This window comes from Copidosoma floridanum, unplaced genomic scaffold (assembly GCF_036245765.1).
Source record: "Copidosoma floridanum isolate Cflo_tuat_1 unplaced genomic scaffold, Cflo_Japanese_pri ptg000021l, whole genome shotgun sequence".
Taxonomy (NCBI): Eukaryota; Metazoa; Arthropoda; class Insecta; order Hymenoptera; family Encyrtidae; genus Copidosoma; species Copidosoma floridanum.
Genome location: NW_028321898.1, coordinates 30,251,868 through 30,265,215, shown reverse-complemented (window position 1 = coordinate 30,265,215; position 13,348 = coordinate 30,251,868). Strand labels below are relative to the sequence as shown.

The 13,348-nt window shown below is 35.8% G+C and overlaps 2 protein-coding genes across 3 annotated transcripts; one reads left to right on the top strand and one right to left on the bottom strand.

Annotated features, from left to right (window-relative positions):
- Positions 1-1,517: 1,517 nt before the first annotated feature.
- Positions 1,518-7,576, top strand: l(3)77CDf (phosphatidylserine synthase 1 homolog l(3)77CDf). Of its 2 annotated transcripts, none has more exons than XM_014364430.2 (6): positions 1,518-1,776; positions 2,191-2,452; positions 2,907-3,731; positions 4,168-4,390; positions 4,724-4,784; positions 5,035-7,576. In XM_014364430.2, the coding sequence occupies exons 2-6, from the start codon at positions 2,208-2,210 to the stop codon at positions 5,097-5,099; spliced, it is 1,419 nt and encodes a 472-aa protein (XP_014219916.2). In that variant the 5' UTR covers positions 1,518-1,776; positions 2,191-2,207; the 3' UTR covers positions 5,100-7,576. The 2 variants fall into 2 exon arrangements, with proteins under 2 accessions (XP_014219916.2, XP_014219915.2); XM_014364429.2 differs by having other exon boundaries at positions 2,187-2,452.
- Positions 7,577-8,759: 1,183 nt separating this feature from the next.
- On the bottom strand, positions 8,760-12,632 carry LOC106647863 (uncharacterized). Its single transcript, XM_089594491.1, has 11 exons — positions 12,240-12,632; positions 12,055-12,166; positions 11,596-11,670; positions 11,244-11,514; positions 10,862-11,156; positions 10,589-10,783; positions 10,213-10,514; positions 9,871-10,132; positions 9,532-9,801; positions 9,226-9,438; positions 8,760-9,150 (listed from the first exon to the last, which is right to left on the bottom strand). Exons 2-11 carry the CDS (start codon positions 12,083-12,085, stop codon positions 9,016-9,018), a joined length of 2,049 nt encoding a protein of 682 aa, XP_089450617.1. The 5' UTR covers positions 12,086-12,166; positions 12,240-12,632; the 3' UTR covers positions 8,760-9,015.
- Positions 12,633-13,348: the final 716 nt, after the last annotated feature.

Genomic DNA, 13,348 nt, shown 5'->3' with positions numbered 1-13,348 from the left:
TTTTGTGGATTGGCAAATACATTTCATCAGTTATAAGTTATATGTCTAAGGGAGCCATTTTCAAGTAAAATTATCGTGAAATTGTCATTGATCCACAAAATTTATTCTTCAACGTACGTCAAATAGCTGTGTTTTCAGCCACTGTTAACAAATTTTATTGTGAATTTTACCGCAAATATGCAAGTGTTTTACTTTTCCTTGACTAAGTACATATGGAAAATCGGTATATTTTTTGAAGATTCATGAATCTGTGGAATACATGAATAAGTAGTTTCGGCGATTTTTTAATATCCTTGCACATTCAACGATAAGGTAATTACATCTTGGCTGCAAGTCATGTGTATAATTTGACAAAAAAAGTCGTTATCAACCAGAAAAATTTATTCCAATGACCGATTGATTGTGCTTAAACATATATATATATATATATGTATAGAAAGGTGAGCAACACGTAAATATACGGAACTCTGCACGAAATGCGTCACCCGCTTTGTCCCAAGATCTGAGGATCGATCGCACCAAAAGCTAAATAAAAGCTTTTGTCTTCTCAAGGAAGCTCTTGATGAACCAGACAATAGCGCTCCATCCAAATAAAGCTTGATCGGCTCATCGATTGTTATTGAACGAAAAAAAATGTAATATCACACACTCTTGTTTTTTTAAAACAATTCCTCAAATATATTATTTCCAAGAGTGTCACCAAACTTGCAGGTAAACATATCACGATACTGAGGAGGTCCGTTTTATCGTAACGGTAAAGCTCATGCAGATTCTTTAGTTTTCGAACGAGTTCCCGTGAACAAAAAGCGCTGATTCACACACGTGCGAGTACGGCATTGTGTACAACTTTATTGCTCCTAAATGCGTAGGCTTTTACAAGTATTCCTCTCGAACATATCCGTCTCTTCAATGTGTCCGATTGTCTTCTTTCATTTTCGTTTTAGAAAATCACACGCCGATGTCTGCGTGGAAAAGTCTATGACCTCGAAAATATAAATATCAAACCTTAATCTTTCTACAATAATTTAGAAAAACATCATTTAACACCATGTCGAGGAGAAACATATACAAAGTAGCTCGAATATGTCTTAAAGAAAAAAAAAAATTAATCTCAAAAGTTAATTAATTATGGGGCTTTTTCAAGTAAATTATATTTCTCAATTCTGTGTTCAAGTACTCACTATTGAAATAGAGGGTTACCTTATTTACCAATAGGCAATCACGTGAATTTGAAATTATATGTTGCAAAAGTCTTCCCCAAAAAAGTGAATCCACAAAATGAGCGCCTCGTTGGTTTACATGCAACGATATAAAAAAATAGTCTAAAGGTGCATTTTCACGACCGATTGGTAATTGGTTGGATGTAAATTGAAATTCAGCCAATGATCGATTGCTCCGTAACTCTCTCGTCCGCCATTGGCTGATCGGTTCGGATGCGTGTTTGCTTTGCGCAAAAGCACACCTCCAATCTGTTATATTATATCATCATTAATCATTACAAATATATACTTCTCCGTCCACGGTCCACCGCGTGGATGCATTGCAATATTGCATTGTCTTTTAGCGCGCAAAAGCCGAGAGTTATGCACGTATACAAAAAACACACACACGTTGTACTTACTTATTGTAGCTAGCGTGTTACATTAATCAAATTATTATACTTAGCGTGAAATGTGCCGACGTTCGTATTGTTGCTTTTGCTTGTAAGCAAAAGAGATATTAAGTATATACCACGACGACGACAGCGAGGACCTGGAGATTTTTTTGATGCACGAGGTGAGCCTTTGTCCGCTGTAATTAATGCTTTCTCCCCGAGTATAAGTATTGATTTTTTTTTTTTCTTCTCCCTAATTTGAATGTATACTAGTGCATTGTCGAGTTAATTGCTTGGTGAAAAACCCTTCTAAGTACATTATTGATTTGCTTAAATGTTGGTTACGCATTAATAATTTTTACTTCCATCGTAGTGGATTTTTTCATTATTATTGTAGTTTTAAACTGCATTAGTTTTGTTTTAATTTTTCTAGCTTGTTTGTAATTTACGTTTGTTTACATATTTATTAAGTACTTGCAAGACTTTACTTTTCTGGCATAACAGAATGAATGAATATTGTAATTCACGTTAGTGATGAATTCTCTTGTTCAAGTTTAAACTACCCTGATCATATGCTTTTTTTTAATTAAAGCAAGACCAGAAATCCAGAAAAATGACGAGTGAAAACGAAGAGCATCCCAAGTGTAGAAAGTCAGCCTGTTCCCATTGTGAGGAGATAAACCCAGGGGAAGATGGCTACAGTAGCGATGGGCACAGATTACGGTCTGGAACAGATAGTTTTCCGAATATCAATGAAAGGCCAGTGGAAGACATCTCCATTGAGTTCTTCTACAAGCCACACACCATCACTCTGCTGGTGATCATGATAGTGGCAATTGTCTACTTTGCCTTTGTCAGGTATGCAATGCAAGTTGGGTGCCAAGTGTGCTGATCTTAACATTGAGGGTATGGGCTATATTTAAAAAAGCGGCACACTTTTTCAACTTTTCCTAAATGATTGATGGGCTGTAGCAGGTCATTGAGTTTATCTCTGTGTCATTCTTACAGTTGCATAATACCATACATACATTATTTTTATTCACTCAACGTACAAAACAAATTGTCCCTGTTCGATTATTTGATTAATTAAATAATTTCCAATAATTTACGAAAAATAAAACTTTTCTTTGTTTCTAATTGAGCAATGAGTGTAAATTGTCATAAATGTGGATCATTGTTAAAATTAAACTATCAAGTAGATGATTCATAAAACGGTAAAACTCAAACCGCCGGTTGGTTGCTGTTAAAAATATATTGATGTTATCTGGTCATTGGAATGGTGAACTTAATTTTTCTTCTTTCTCCCCAACAGAGACTGTTCCAACGTTGAGGATAACCTGAGGGCGGGCGTTCTGTGCGTCGTCTTCTTTTTCATGATAATCTCAATACTGACATTCCCAAACGGACCATTCACGCGACCTCATCCTGCACTATGGCGAATAGTATTCGGCTGTAGCGTTCTGTACGAGATATTTCTGCTGTTCATGCTGTTCCAAAATTACGAAACTGTGAGAAAAATCTTCGTCTGGATCGATCCAAGCCTCCACTCGTTCCATATCGACATGGACAAGGAGTACGGTGTCAATTGTTCCGACATCAACGTCGAGAAGCTCTGGAACCACTTGGACGTTTTTGCGCTGGCTCACTTTCTTGGCTGGACATTCAAGGCTATCCTTATTCGTCACCTCGGCATTCTCTGGGCCATAAGCGTCATGTGGGAGGTAACGGAGATCGCGTTCGCTCATTTGCTGCCGAACTTTGCCGAATGCTGGTGGGACGCCATCGTTCTGGACGTGCTAGTCTGCAACGGCCTGGGTATCTGGGTGGGCCTTAAGATATGCCAGATGCTCGAGATGAGGGAGTACAAATGGGTCAGCATTCGCGACATCGAGAGCACGACAGGAAAGTTGAAGAGGGTCGTCATGCAGTTCACACCCGGTAGCTGGACGTCGGTCAGGTGGCTGGATCCCACCTGTACTCACATGAGATTCGTGGCTCTCTGCCAGCTGGTTATATTCTGGCAGGTGTCCGAGTTGAATACGTTCTTTCTGAAACACGTCTACGAGTTTCCGCCCTCACATCCGTTCGTTGTGTCAAGACTATGCTTGATTGGAGTCATTGTCGCCCCGTCCGTCAGGTGTGCAACTTTTTCTAATTGATTGTTATCTTTTCTCATTTGGCTGAATTTCGAGGGTCAGGATATTGGAAGCAATGCTAAATTTTGCTAAATTTTTTACTCAATTTTCTGTGAAGACGAATCTTAACGTAATTTTTTAAAAATCAATATTTACTAAATTTACATTTTACAGCGACATGAAATACTTCGCGTAATTGATGCGCGAACTCTTTGAACAATCGTTACCCAAGTATTTTTTAGCCAGATAAAATATTCACTCTATATATACAAGTATCGAACGCTACAATAAAAAACGACATACCTGCAGTTGTATAAATGCACTGGCTTGAAGAAAAAAAAAAGAACTCGGAAATATATAATGGCGTTTAGAAAAAAAGTTCTTCGTTCTTTTACTGCAGTGCTAAAAATAAAAATCGATTGTGCATGGGTGTTTCAGGCAATATTATTTGTATGTGACTGATCCATCGTGCAGTCGAGTGGGAACGCAATGTTGGGTGTATGGAGCGATAATGGTAACGGAGGCGTTGCTCTGCATCAGACACGGCGCCGAACTGTTCGAGAGGACGCAGGCCCTCAATATAACTCTCTGGCTCCTGTGCCAGTCTCTAGTCTCTGTAATGTGTGTCTACGGCTGTGTTTTGTGGCATCAGTACTTTGCGGTACGGCTGCGGTTGTTTATCAAAAGTTCCTAAGCAGAATAGATTTGTTTTTTGAAAAGAAAGCAACTTCTTACTAGTTTGGTTTGGATTTTAAAAAGTGTTTTTCGTTTACTTTTCATTCAGAGGCGATTATGTGGTTCTCTTTTTGAGGATTCAATCATGAGATCATTGGTTCATTTTTCATGACTTTAAGTTTGAAAAAAAAATCTATTCTGCACAACGTTCATTTCAACGTACTAAATGTTTTTTTTTATTTTCTTTGTGTAACTAACAAGAGAAGATTGACTTTTATAATATGGTGGTTCTTTTCTGTATTTTGCACGTTACTTTCAGACGGATAAGAAAAACCAATCTGGACAACCAGAGAAGAATCGCCCAGATTCCACTTCGGCAGGTAGGATATGTTACTAAAAATCCTCCTTTTTTTTTGTTTGCTAGGAAATTTTTTTTTTTTTTGTGCTAATAGTTGTAATCGTATTCGAGAACAGCGCGTTTTTATTAATTTTTTAACACATTCTTATAAAATAAAATAAAAAAATTGTGTGTTCCGTGTGTTCCTATGAGATAAACAATTATATAATTTTTAACAAAATCCTACGTTAAATACGTAAGCAAGAAAATTAAAAAAAATTTGTCTGTTACAGGAATCGTGGCTGAAGATGTCATGGCAGTCGAAGCTGAAGCCGAAGACAGCAAAAAGACCCTTTAAGGAACCAGATGGTTATATCAGTACCAGAGGCTAAAGGTCGTACCTTCTAGTCGCGTTAAAACTAAACAAACATAATTTTGAAGAGCACGCAATGCCATGAAAAATGTTCGTTAATAAAAATAATAATAATTATAATAACTTTCTTCGTAAGTTTAAGGAGAGAAATTGTACATAAGCGTGAATGCGAAAAAATATGTCTTAACTGTTTAGGTAACTAGGTTGTTTTATTTTTTTTCTGTTATTTTTTGAGGTCTACAAGTGAACGTTTTAGTTCTCTTCTCGAAGTAAAATAGTACAACCATTGATCACTTTCATTGTTGATGGATGATTTGGTTTTCTTTTACTTCCTCCGCTAGTGACTACGAAATTTTCGTAATGCAAAGTTTTTCCATGAAAGTGATATTTCAACAAATGTTGTCAAAAAATTGCTTTCATTTTAAATGGCAATTTGACGTATTGAATACATTTTTTAGAATCAAACATTACAGTGGTAGTAAATGGGAAGTTTTATGAAGAAAAAAAAAAAAAAAAAAAAAAAAAACTAAATCTATATTTCAACTATACACAATAAAGGAAATAAAATTGTTAAAATTCATCTTCCCGTAACGTTTTCCAGACAATTCAAGTATATCGTAACATGTTTTACAATGACAAAAATGCAAACTTAGTATGGTTTATGTACGCATTTTTTTAAAGACAGAAAATCCAGTAAAGTTTGCCAGCGTTATTTGTAACATAAACAAATATTTCTAGAAAATTTAGTGTTTTAGGTAGAATAAAATTTTTAGGAGCAATAGAAGTATTTTCGAGCGATGAAAAATTTATTTTACCTAACACTGACATGTATGATGTCCAAACCTTTGCCTTTAAAATTTTGATATAAATTTAGGTGCATTTAAATATTACAAACGGGTTTGAGTCCACAAGAGGGAGAGAAACAAAAAAAAATACATATAAAGTTGGGGAGTACGATTTATCAGCACTAATAGTGATCTCAAGTTTAAATCAATCACATGAGATTACAAAACTCATTTTTGTAAGACTAAATGAACAATTTATAGTCATTTTGAACAAATTGTCTTTATCGAGAAATTCATGTATAATAACTTGAATAAATTTTTTAATCTAGATTATTTTGGACAATATTTAGTATGCGTTAAAATAGTTTTTAAAACATTTGTGAAGGGTCTCGTTCAGGGAAAACCTAGTCTTTGCTGTCAAATTGTGAAAAAAATGTAAATCAAATGAAAGTAATATGTCTGATGTGTTACCCGAATTCGGGGTACCTTTTCGGGTACACGAGTTACAATGGTTATTGTAAAAAACAATAAGCTTGACCTGCTTGGAGACTGAATAAAAAGATCTACTGAATCATCAATGAACTTTCCATTAAATTTTTTCGTGTAAAAGGTCGTAATGTACATTATGTGTATGTGTAATCGTCATTGCAAAATCAAATTTTCCGAAATACAAGCAAAGTGACGGAAAATCTCCTTTCCTACACCAAAGGCAGTGAAATATTAAATTTTTCATACTATTAATTGTTTTTCTTTCTCACTACTGAGCAATGGTCAAATGCAGTCGAAAAAATTTGTAAGGTCGCCATGTATATGCATTTTATACATATGCAATGTGATTTTTCTTCAGATAAGCAAGAGGTGCCTTTGTATAGAGCACCCTACATACCTAGAATTACATGTGTATACTTGGTATAATTGAAAAAAATAGGCAATAGGGATATATTACTGATGAGTGTTATGTTTTACCAAAATTTGGTATTTTTATCCAAGAGTGTACACATGAATTAATGTAAAAAGCTAGGATTTTAGATTGTAAGTATGTTACCTCCATACAAGGTAGTTTATGTTAAGGGAAAAAATGGCAGTCAAAGTTATAGAGTACCTATAAATGAGAAGGGGAAGTATAAAAACTTAGAAAGCACTAGGTGACATCAAGATGGGATCACTATTCCAAAACATGATTGTTTTTTGTAAAAATGTTGCAGAAATTTTGAAGAAGAAAAAACCTTATCAGAAAAAAGTGGCGATACATTATTGAAAAATAAAAGAACAAACGATTGAAAGTACTGTTAAGACATAAAATCTATAATTTAATGACGTAAACATTTTATCAAGCAACGCCTATTGAAAGGAGGTCTCAAATGTGCCAACTACGTTTATGCAGAGTATAGTGTAAACACTGTTACGTGCCAGTTAAGAAAAAAAAACAATCATTCCAAATGCATTATTCAAGCTGAAATTAATCTAATGGAATAGTAACAGTTATCTTTTTCTTTTTAGCTGTATGTCTTGTATAGAATGAAACATTTGATAATGTTTACTAAATGGCTTTCTTATTTCGTCCAGTGAAGTGATTACTTGGATGGGCAGTCTTTGTCCTTTTTATTTTATCAATTAATAAAAAAAATCGTCACTTTTTCATGAATGTGAAAGTAGTTGAATTGAATTCATAATTGTGATTGCTGCTGCACTACGATGTATTCAGATAGCATAGTCTGATAGATGGCTTTTAAAGACTTGAAAAGTTAATTTGGTGATTTTTTTACGTGAACTTAGATAACTTTAAGGGGGAAATCTAGACTAAACCATCTGATACTTTCCTACATACATATTTATCAAGCATTTATTTACAGAATTTATATGATGCACCGTTCTGTTGACTGAAAAATGTTGTTAATTTTTAAGAAAATTAATATTTTCTATGAAAATTTATCTCACTGTTGAGCAAGATGTAGAAAACAGTAAATTATCTGAATACAAAAAAAATGTAGTTATTAGAAGCACTTGGCGAATGGTTGAATCTCTCTGCAACTTAACACTTGTACTTTAGTAAACTTGCAAAATAGTTTATAAATAGGTTTAGATAACTTTTTGAAAAAAAAAAAAAAAATTACAATAAATAGATGGTGTTCGTTGTAAAGGGTGACGTTCGAGAATCAACTGCTGTGTATATGATGAATATCTGTATGATAATTTTAAGTGGTCAGCAAGATGTATACAAAAAAATTTAATTGTAAATCGAAGCGCAATTCGTCAGTAATTGCCTTAGGAATCGTCCACCAAGAATTCGTTCTAAAATTACGTAAGACTTTAAAAAGTTTTTAAACAGAAATCTTTTTGAAACGTAAGTTTTCAAGAAATTTCAAATGCTGTAATTGTTATGAATAGATTAAGATAAAGAAAAACATTACATATTTTAAGGATAGACCTCGCAAAGGTAAATACAATCTTTGAAAAATTTATTCTCAACTACTGTAATGAAAAATTTTTGAAAACCATATTTGCAATACAATGAGCGTCATTCAATAATCTCAAAAAATTTAATCGAAATAGCTGTGAATTGTCATGACAAGAATGTGTTATACCATTACGAGCTAAACGCTAGTGAACTTCTTTGTTTTTGTCTCTACTAATTGAATGTAACTACAAGCCAAACGTGATAACTATGTGTTTGTGATTAAATTTAATCCTACCTATTCTTTTCTGTTGTCAAAATTGTGAAATTCTGAGGTTCGAAAACTAAGGTTTTCTTAAATGTTGATTATGCATATATATAAAAAATATAACGGAATCTGCAATAAGTTGAATGGTAATTTGAATTAGAAGGAAATAAAATTTACAAATGAAAAAATCGCTGATTTATTACTTCATCCATTTAAGTTCATTATAATAAATTCTAAAAGTACACACACAAAAATGTATAAGTTACTTATACAGTTAAATTTTATAATACAATTATCACAGATACGTAAACTACAAAATACCGTAATGCTACAGTTCTTAAAAAAATGCAAGTTTTATCGTCTGCTCAAGACAGTCACATTATCTAAAAATCGTTTCAATTTCGTGTTTTCCCTTAATATCCTTGGAAAACGAAATTCTTAATTATAATTTGTTTAATCACTCCTTAGAGGATCTATTCTTAATGGAATCTCACTGCTGAGATCGAGATCAAGATCCAAATTTTCTATCTTTGCATCAAAATCGTTTTCTTGATGATTGACTATTAAAGTCTCCACCGTAACAATGTTCTATAACACATTTTCACAATTAATCGAATGAAACAAGGCATGTATGTTGAATTTACAATCATTTAACCAACATACCTGCATTTGTACATCCTCAGCCTTGATCTTCTCTTTATCACAAGGACTTGATGTAGTAGAACTAGTTTTAGAGGAAAGTTGTCTTTTTGGAGTTGGTCTTCGCGGTTTGAAGGTACCAGAGGCTTTCTTTGGTAGCTGAGAACTTGTGTGCTTCCTCAGTTCACTGGAATGCTCGCAATTATGACTCACAAGTTGCTCTTTAGATCTAAATATCTGCAACACAAAGTTAATTTTTTGCTCTCGTAAATAAGAACATATAAGACATTGTGCTTCCACGATGTTGTATTGAGTTACAAATCAACTTACATGCGAGCACACGTCACATTTCAGACTGTGTTTGTTGATCTCGTGATGCTTGAGCGCCTGAGCTCGGTGAAAGTGCCGGTTGCATATGTTACAACTAAATCGCTTAACGTTATTGTGGGTGAGCAAATGGCGCTTGAGTTTGTCCGGTCTTGAGAACTCGCTCATGCACCCAAGATAGGAGCGGAACGGACACTTGAGCCGTTTGCTTAGATCGTGGATGAGCATGTGCCGACCTAGTCGGTCTTTCCGCTTAAATCGTGCTGGACAATGCTGTAGACACGTTGGATTGTGTTTATTGTGAAAAATCAACGAAATCGTATTTATCATTTTAAAACTTACTGGGCAGTGGAAGGGCGTCTCGTCACTATGAATAAGTTTGTGATTGGCAAGGTATTGCTCAGTTTTAAAAGCTTTGCCACAGTCCTCACAAGCAAAGCGTGCAAAAGACGTATGGGTTTTAAGATGCCGACGTAAAAACCTCTCGATCAAGAAACTCTTGCCGCAATGGGGACACCCGTAATCATGAGTCGTCGTCTCTGTGTGATGCTGTAGCGCTTCAAGATTGGAAAAGGATGATTTACACACCGAGCAACAATAGTACCTGTCAATCCATTTTTAGAATATTACAAAAAATAAGTTCAAAGATTCAATGCAGTCGCTTATGGATATAATAAGACTTACTTCTCAGTGGTTTTTTGCTTTTGGACGGAGTGCGTGTATTGGTGGAGGCCGAGGTCAGACAAAGTGTTAAAAGTGTCACCACACACGTGACAGCGGTACTCGGAACGCTTGTGGCTGCGAGTGTGCTCAAGGAAGTCGTCTAATTCGGCAAACATGGAGCCACAGCCGTATTGAACGCATTTGTATACTTTGAGAGTGAGGTGTGAAACGATCAGATGATTTTTGAGCGCCTTGTATGAATCGAAGATCTCTTTACAAAATTGGCAATGGTATGAACGCTCGATGCTGCCGTCGACCGGTGCCTACGATAGGAAATTATAATTAGTTAAAAATTTGAACCATGAAATAAATATGTACAAACAGGAAATTTGCATACTTCTGGTGGTAGTGAATGAATCGCCGTGCCTGGCCATACTTTATGCGATGACATGTGTTTTTTTACGTTGGACTTTTGAGCAAAGGGACGACCACAGACTACACATTGATATGGCTTTTCGCCTGTATGAGATCTTTCATGTTGCTGCCAATAAAACTTTTTGGCAAATTGCTTGTGACAGTAGCTGCACTTGTACTAAAAAGAAAACATTTTCAAGATCCAGCAGAATGTTTGAAATACACTACCATGATTACACAGCGAAATTAAAAATACCTTAAAATTCTGTATTTGACCCAACTGACTCTCTTTTTTGATGTCTTCAGCTGGTTTAGCATCCTTTGGGGAACCTAGACTTATTGCTTCTTGACCATTGCTATCGTCGTCTAAGCTCTGATTATGTTTAATGTCATTTTCTAAAGCTTGCATCTCACTGACTTCTTCATTTAAGAGATTATCATCAGTTCCTGCTATAATAGACGTGTTGTCGAAGGATTCTAGATCATCGGTGCTTAAAATTATTGGTACACTAAAGCTCGAATCGGAAGTTAAGTAACTGGCACCATCCATGCTGTAATAGTTAAAATTGTTACTTAATGAACATATACTATACCATCTGCATTTTTAAATAAACAGCACTCTTTTCTCAACAACTTACCTAAATAAAATATCATTCTCCTGTAAAATAATGGAGTCACCAAGCTCATGGCTCGAGTCAAAATCATCATAATCGGTAGCATCCTGACAGTTGTCATCAGTCTGAATAATAGGGCTGTCATTGCTGACCAGATACTGACTCAAGTCAACGGTCTGCTCTTGAAGCTTTGTACTTGTGTGCTCTCGCTTGTGCAGAACAAACATGTGCAGAGAGTTGAATTGTGTTTTGCACTTTCCACACTGGAATATATCCTCCTCATCTTGATCGAATGCTGAAAAAAAAAAAAGATTATTCATTACAAAAACCTGGGCAGTTTACCAATACTTCCAACAAAGATGTAAATAATGCATACCTGAATGCTCAACTTCATTTATCAATGTCTGAGACTCCAAAAGGGACTGCACGCTCGAGCTGTCTAGAGAGACTCCTTTGGTGGTAAACATACAAGTACAATAACAATAACGTTAAACCCTAACCTTCAAGTAAAAAAATAAAACCAAACTACTACTACGACATTGCATGCGAAAATATAGGTACACAAAAGCAAACTCATCGACATTTTTATCATGTAACTCGTAATCAATCAAAGAGAACGCGAGTACTTACACACCAAATGCACTCTAAACTTCTCGATGCCCGATATATCGCGCGAGTTATATATACGTATATACATACACACAACGCACACCCACAGATGCAATTCCACCTCCATGTTCCCTCCAAAACAAAAAACCCCTTAAATCGACATCAATAGAGCAACGACGATCGCAAGGGAGCCTTCACACATCATCAAAAAAAAGACGAAACTCACCGGACAGCGCGTCAAAAATCGATTGCGACATTATTCTTCTTATCGTCGCTGAATTGTTTATACAACACTCGGTGAATTGAACCGCTGAAGCTGATGCCAGCTCTCTCCTCTCCTGTATGTTTAGAAGACGCACGTCATAAAAACAAAAAAAAAAAAAAAGGGAGAGAAAAAGGTAAAGTAATCACATAATCTCGTCGTCGACGTTATCCCGCAATCTTAACCGACCGGCAATGTTTGTCTATGTGCTCTCGCTTACGATATCCCCTCGTACGCGTTGTTAATGCTGATAACATAATTCACTCTCCCGAGGACAACTTATTGGGCTGCTGTTGGCGCTCGAGCTCTCTCTCTCTCTCTCTCTCGAGCACATCCACCGTAATGTACAGCAGTTGGTGGTGCAGTCTCTTGCATTTGCACCTTCTCTTTCTCTTCTGTCCTGTCCGTCTTTTACTTTATACGTTGATTGTATGTTTAACGCATGTACGCTGCACAGAGCTACGAATTAAAAAACTTTTTTTTTTTAATTTGTGAAGAAAGAGCGGCCTTTGCACTGTTTATGCACACTCCTACTGACGTACTATACTAACATGTTGTACTAAACCCCCCTCGCGGCCCGCGCCCCTTTTTTACGATTACGCGCAATGTTGTCAAAACGCACCAATAGACGTAGACTCTCGCAGACAACAACAACGGCCTTCCGCTATGTGTGTGTGGTGGGAGAGACTACAATAAAAAATACACACGAGCGACGTTGCCGATGAGGCTCTTTTACCGTCAAGCTTGAATCAGATGGCGCCAGGGCACGTCGCGGCTGTCATACTTACACACCGTCAAATTTACAGTTGTGTATTGTGTTCGTGAGCCTATCTGTGTAATGAGCAAAGCAGAAGACATAACCTTTGTAAATGATTGCTGTTGTTTGCAGACAATTTTTGTTTGCATTTACGTTTAAAGATAGTAGGAAAAATGAAGTGCAGTGTAATATCCTGCGATAAAAAAGTGAAATTTAAATTTCCTTCTGATAGTGTGATAAAAAAAAATAAGTGGCTCGAAGCAATTGGGAGACCAACATTTTTGCCGCTCCCAAGTCATGGCTTACCTGTCCACGAGTTCTGCTTTTCTTTCACTGACTCTTGCTCCTTTCCCTTTTAAAAGCTTTTTCAATTCTGAAACTTTTAAGCTCCCATAATATTCTTTCTTGTCTTCCTTATTCATTTCAAAATTTCAAATATTGCGCTTTACCACTACACTTTAATTTCCTATGTACATACAATACTGAAAAGTAATGTTGTGT

What these genes read in the sequence shown, in the direction of transcription:
- LOC106647863 (XM_089594491.1), bottom strand. Translation starts at nt 12,085, where the DNA reads ATGTCGCAATCGATTTTTGACGCGCTGTCCG. An exon ending in AAATGAAGTTGAGCATTCAG is followed by an intron (nt 11,515 to 11,595) that starts GTATGCATTATT and finishes TTTTTTTTTCAG; the next exon opens with CATTCGATCAAGATGAGGAG. An exon ending in TTCATTCACTACCACCAGAA is followed by an intron (nt 10,515 to 10,588) that starts GTATGCAAATTT and finishes TTCCTATCGTAG; the next exon opens with GCACCGGTCGACGGCAGCAT.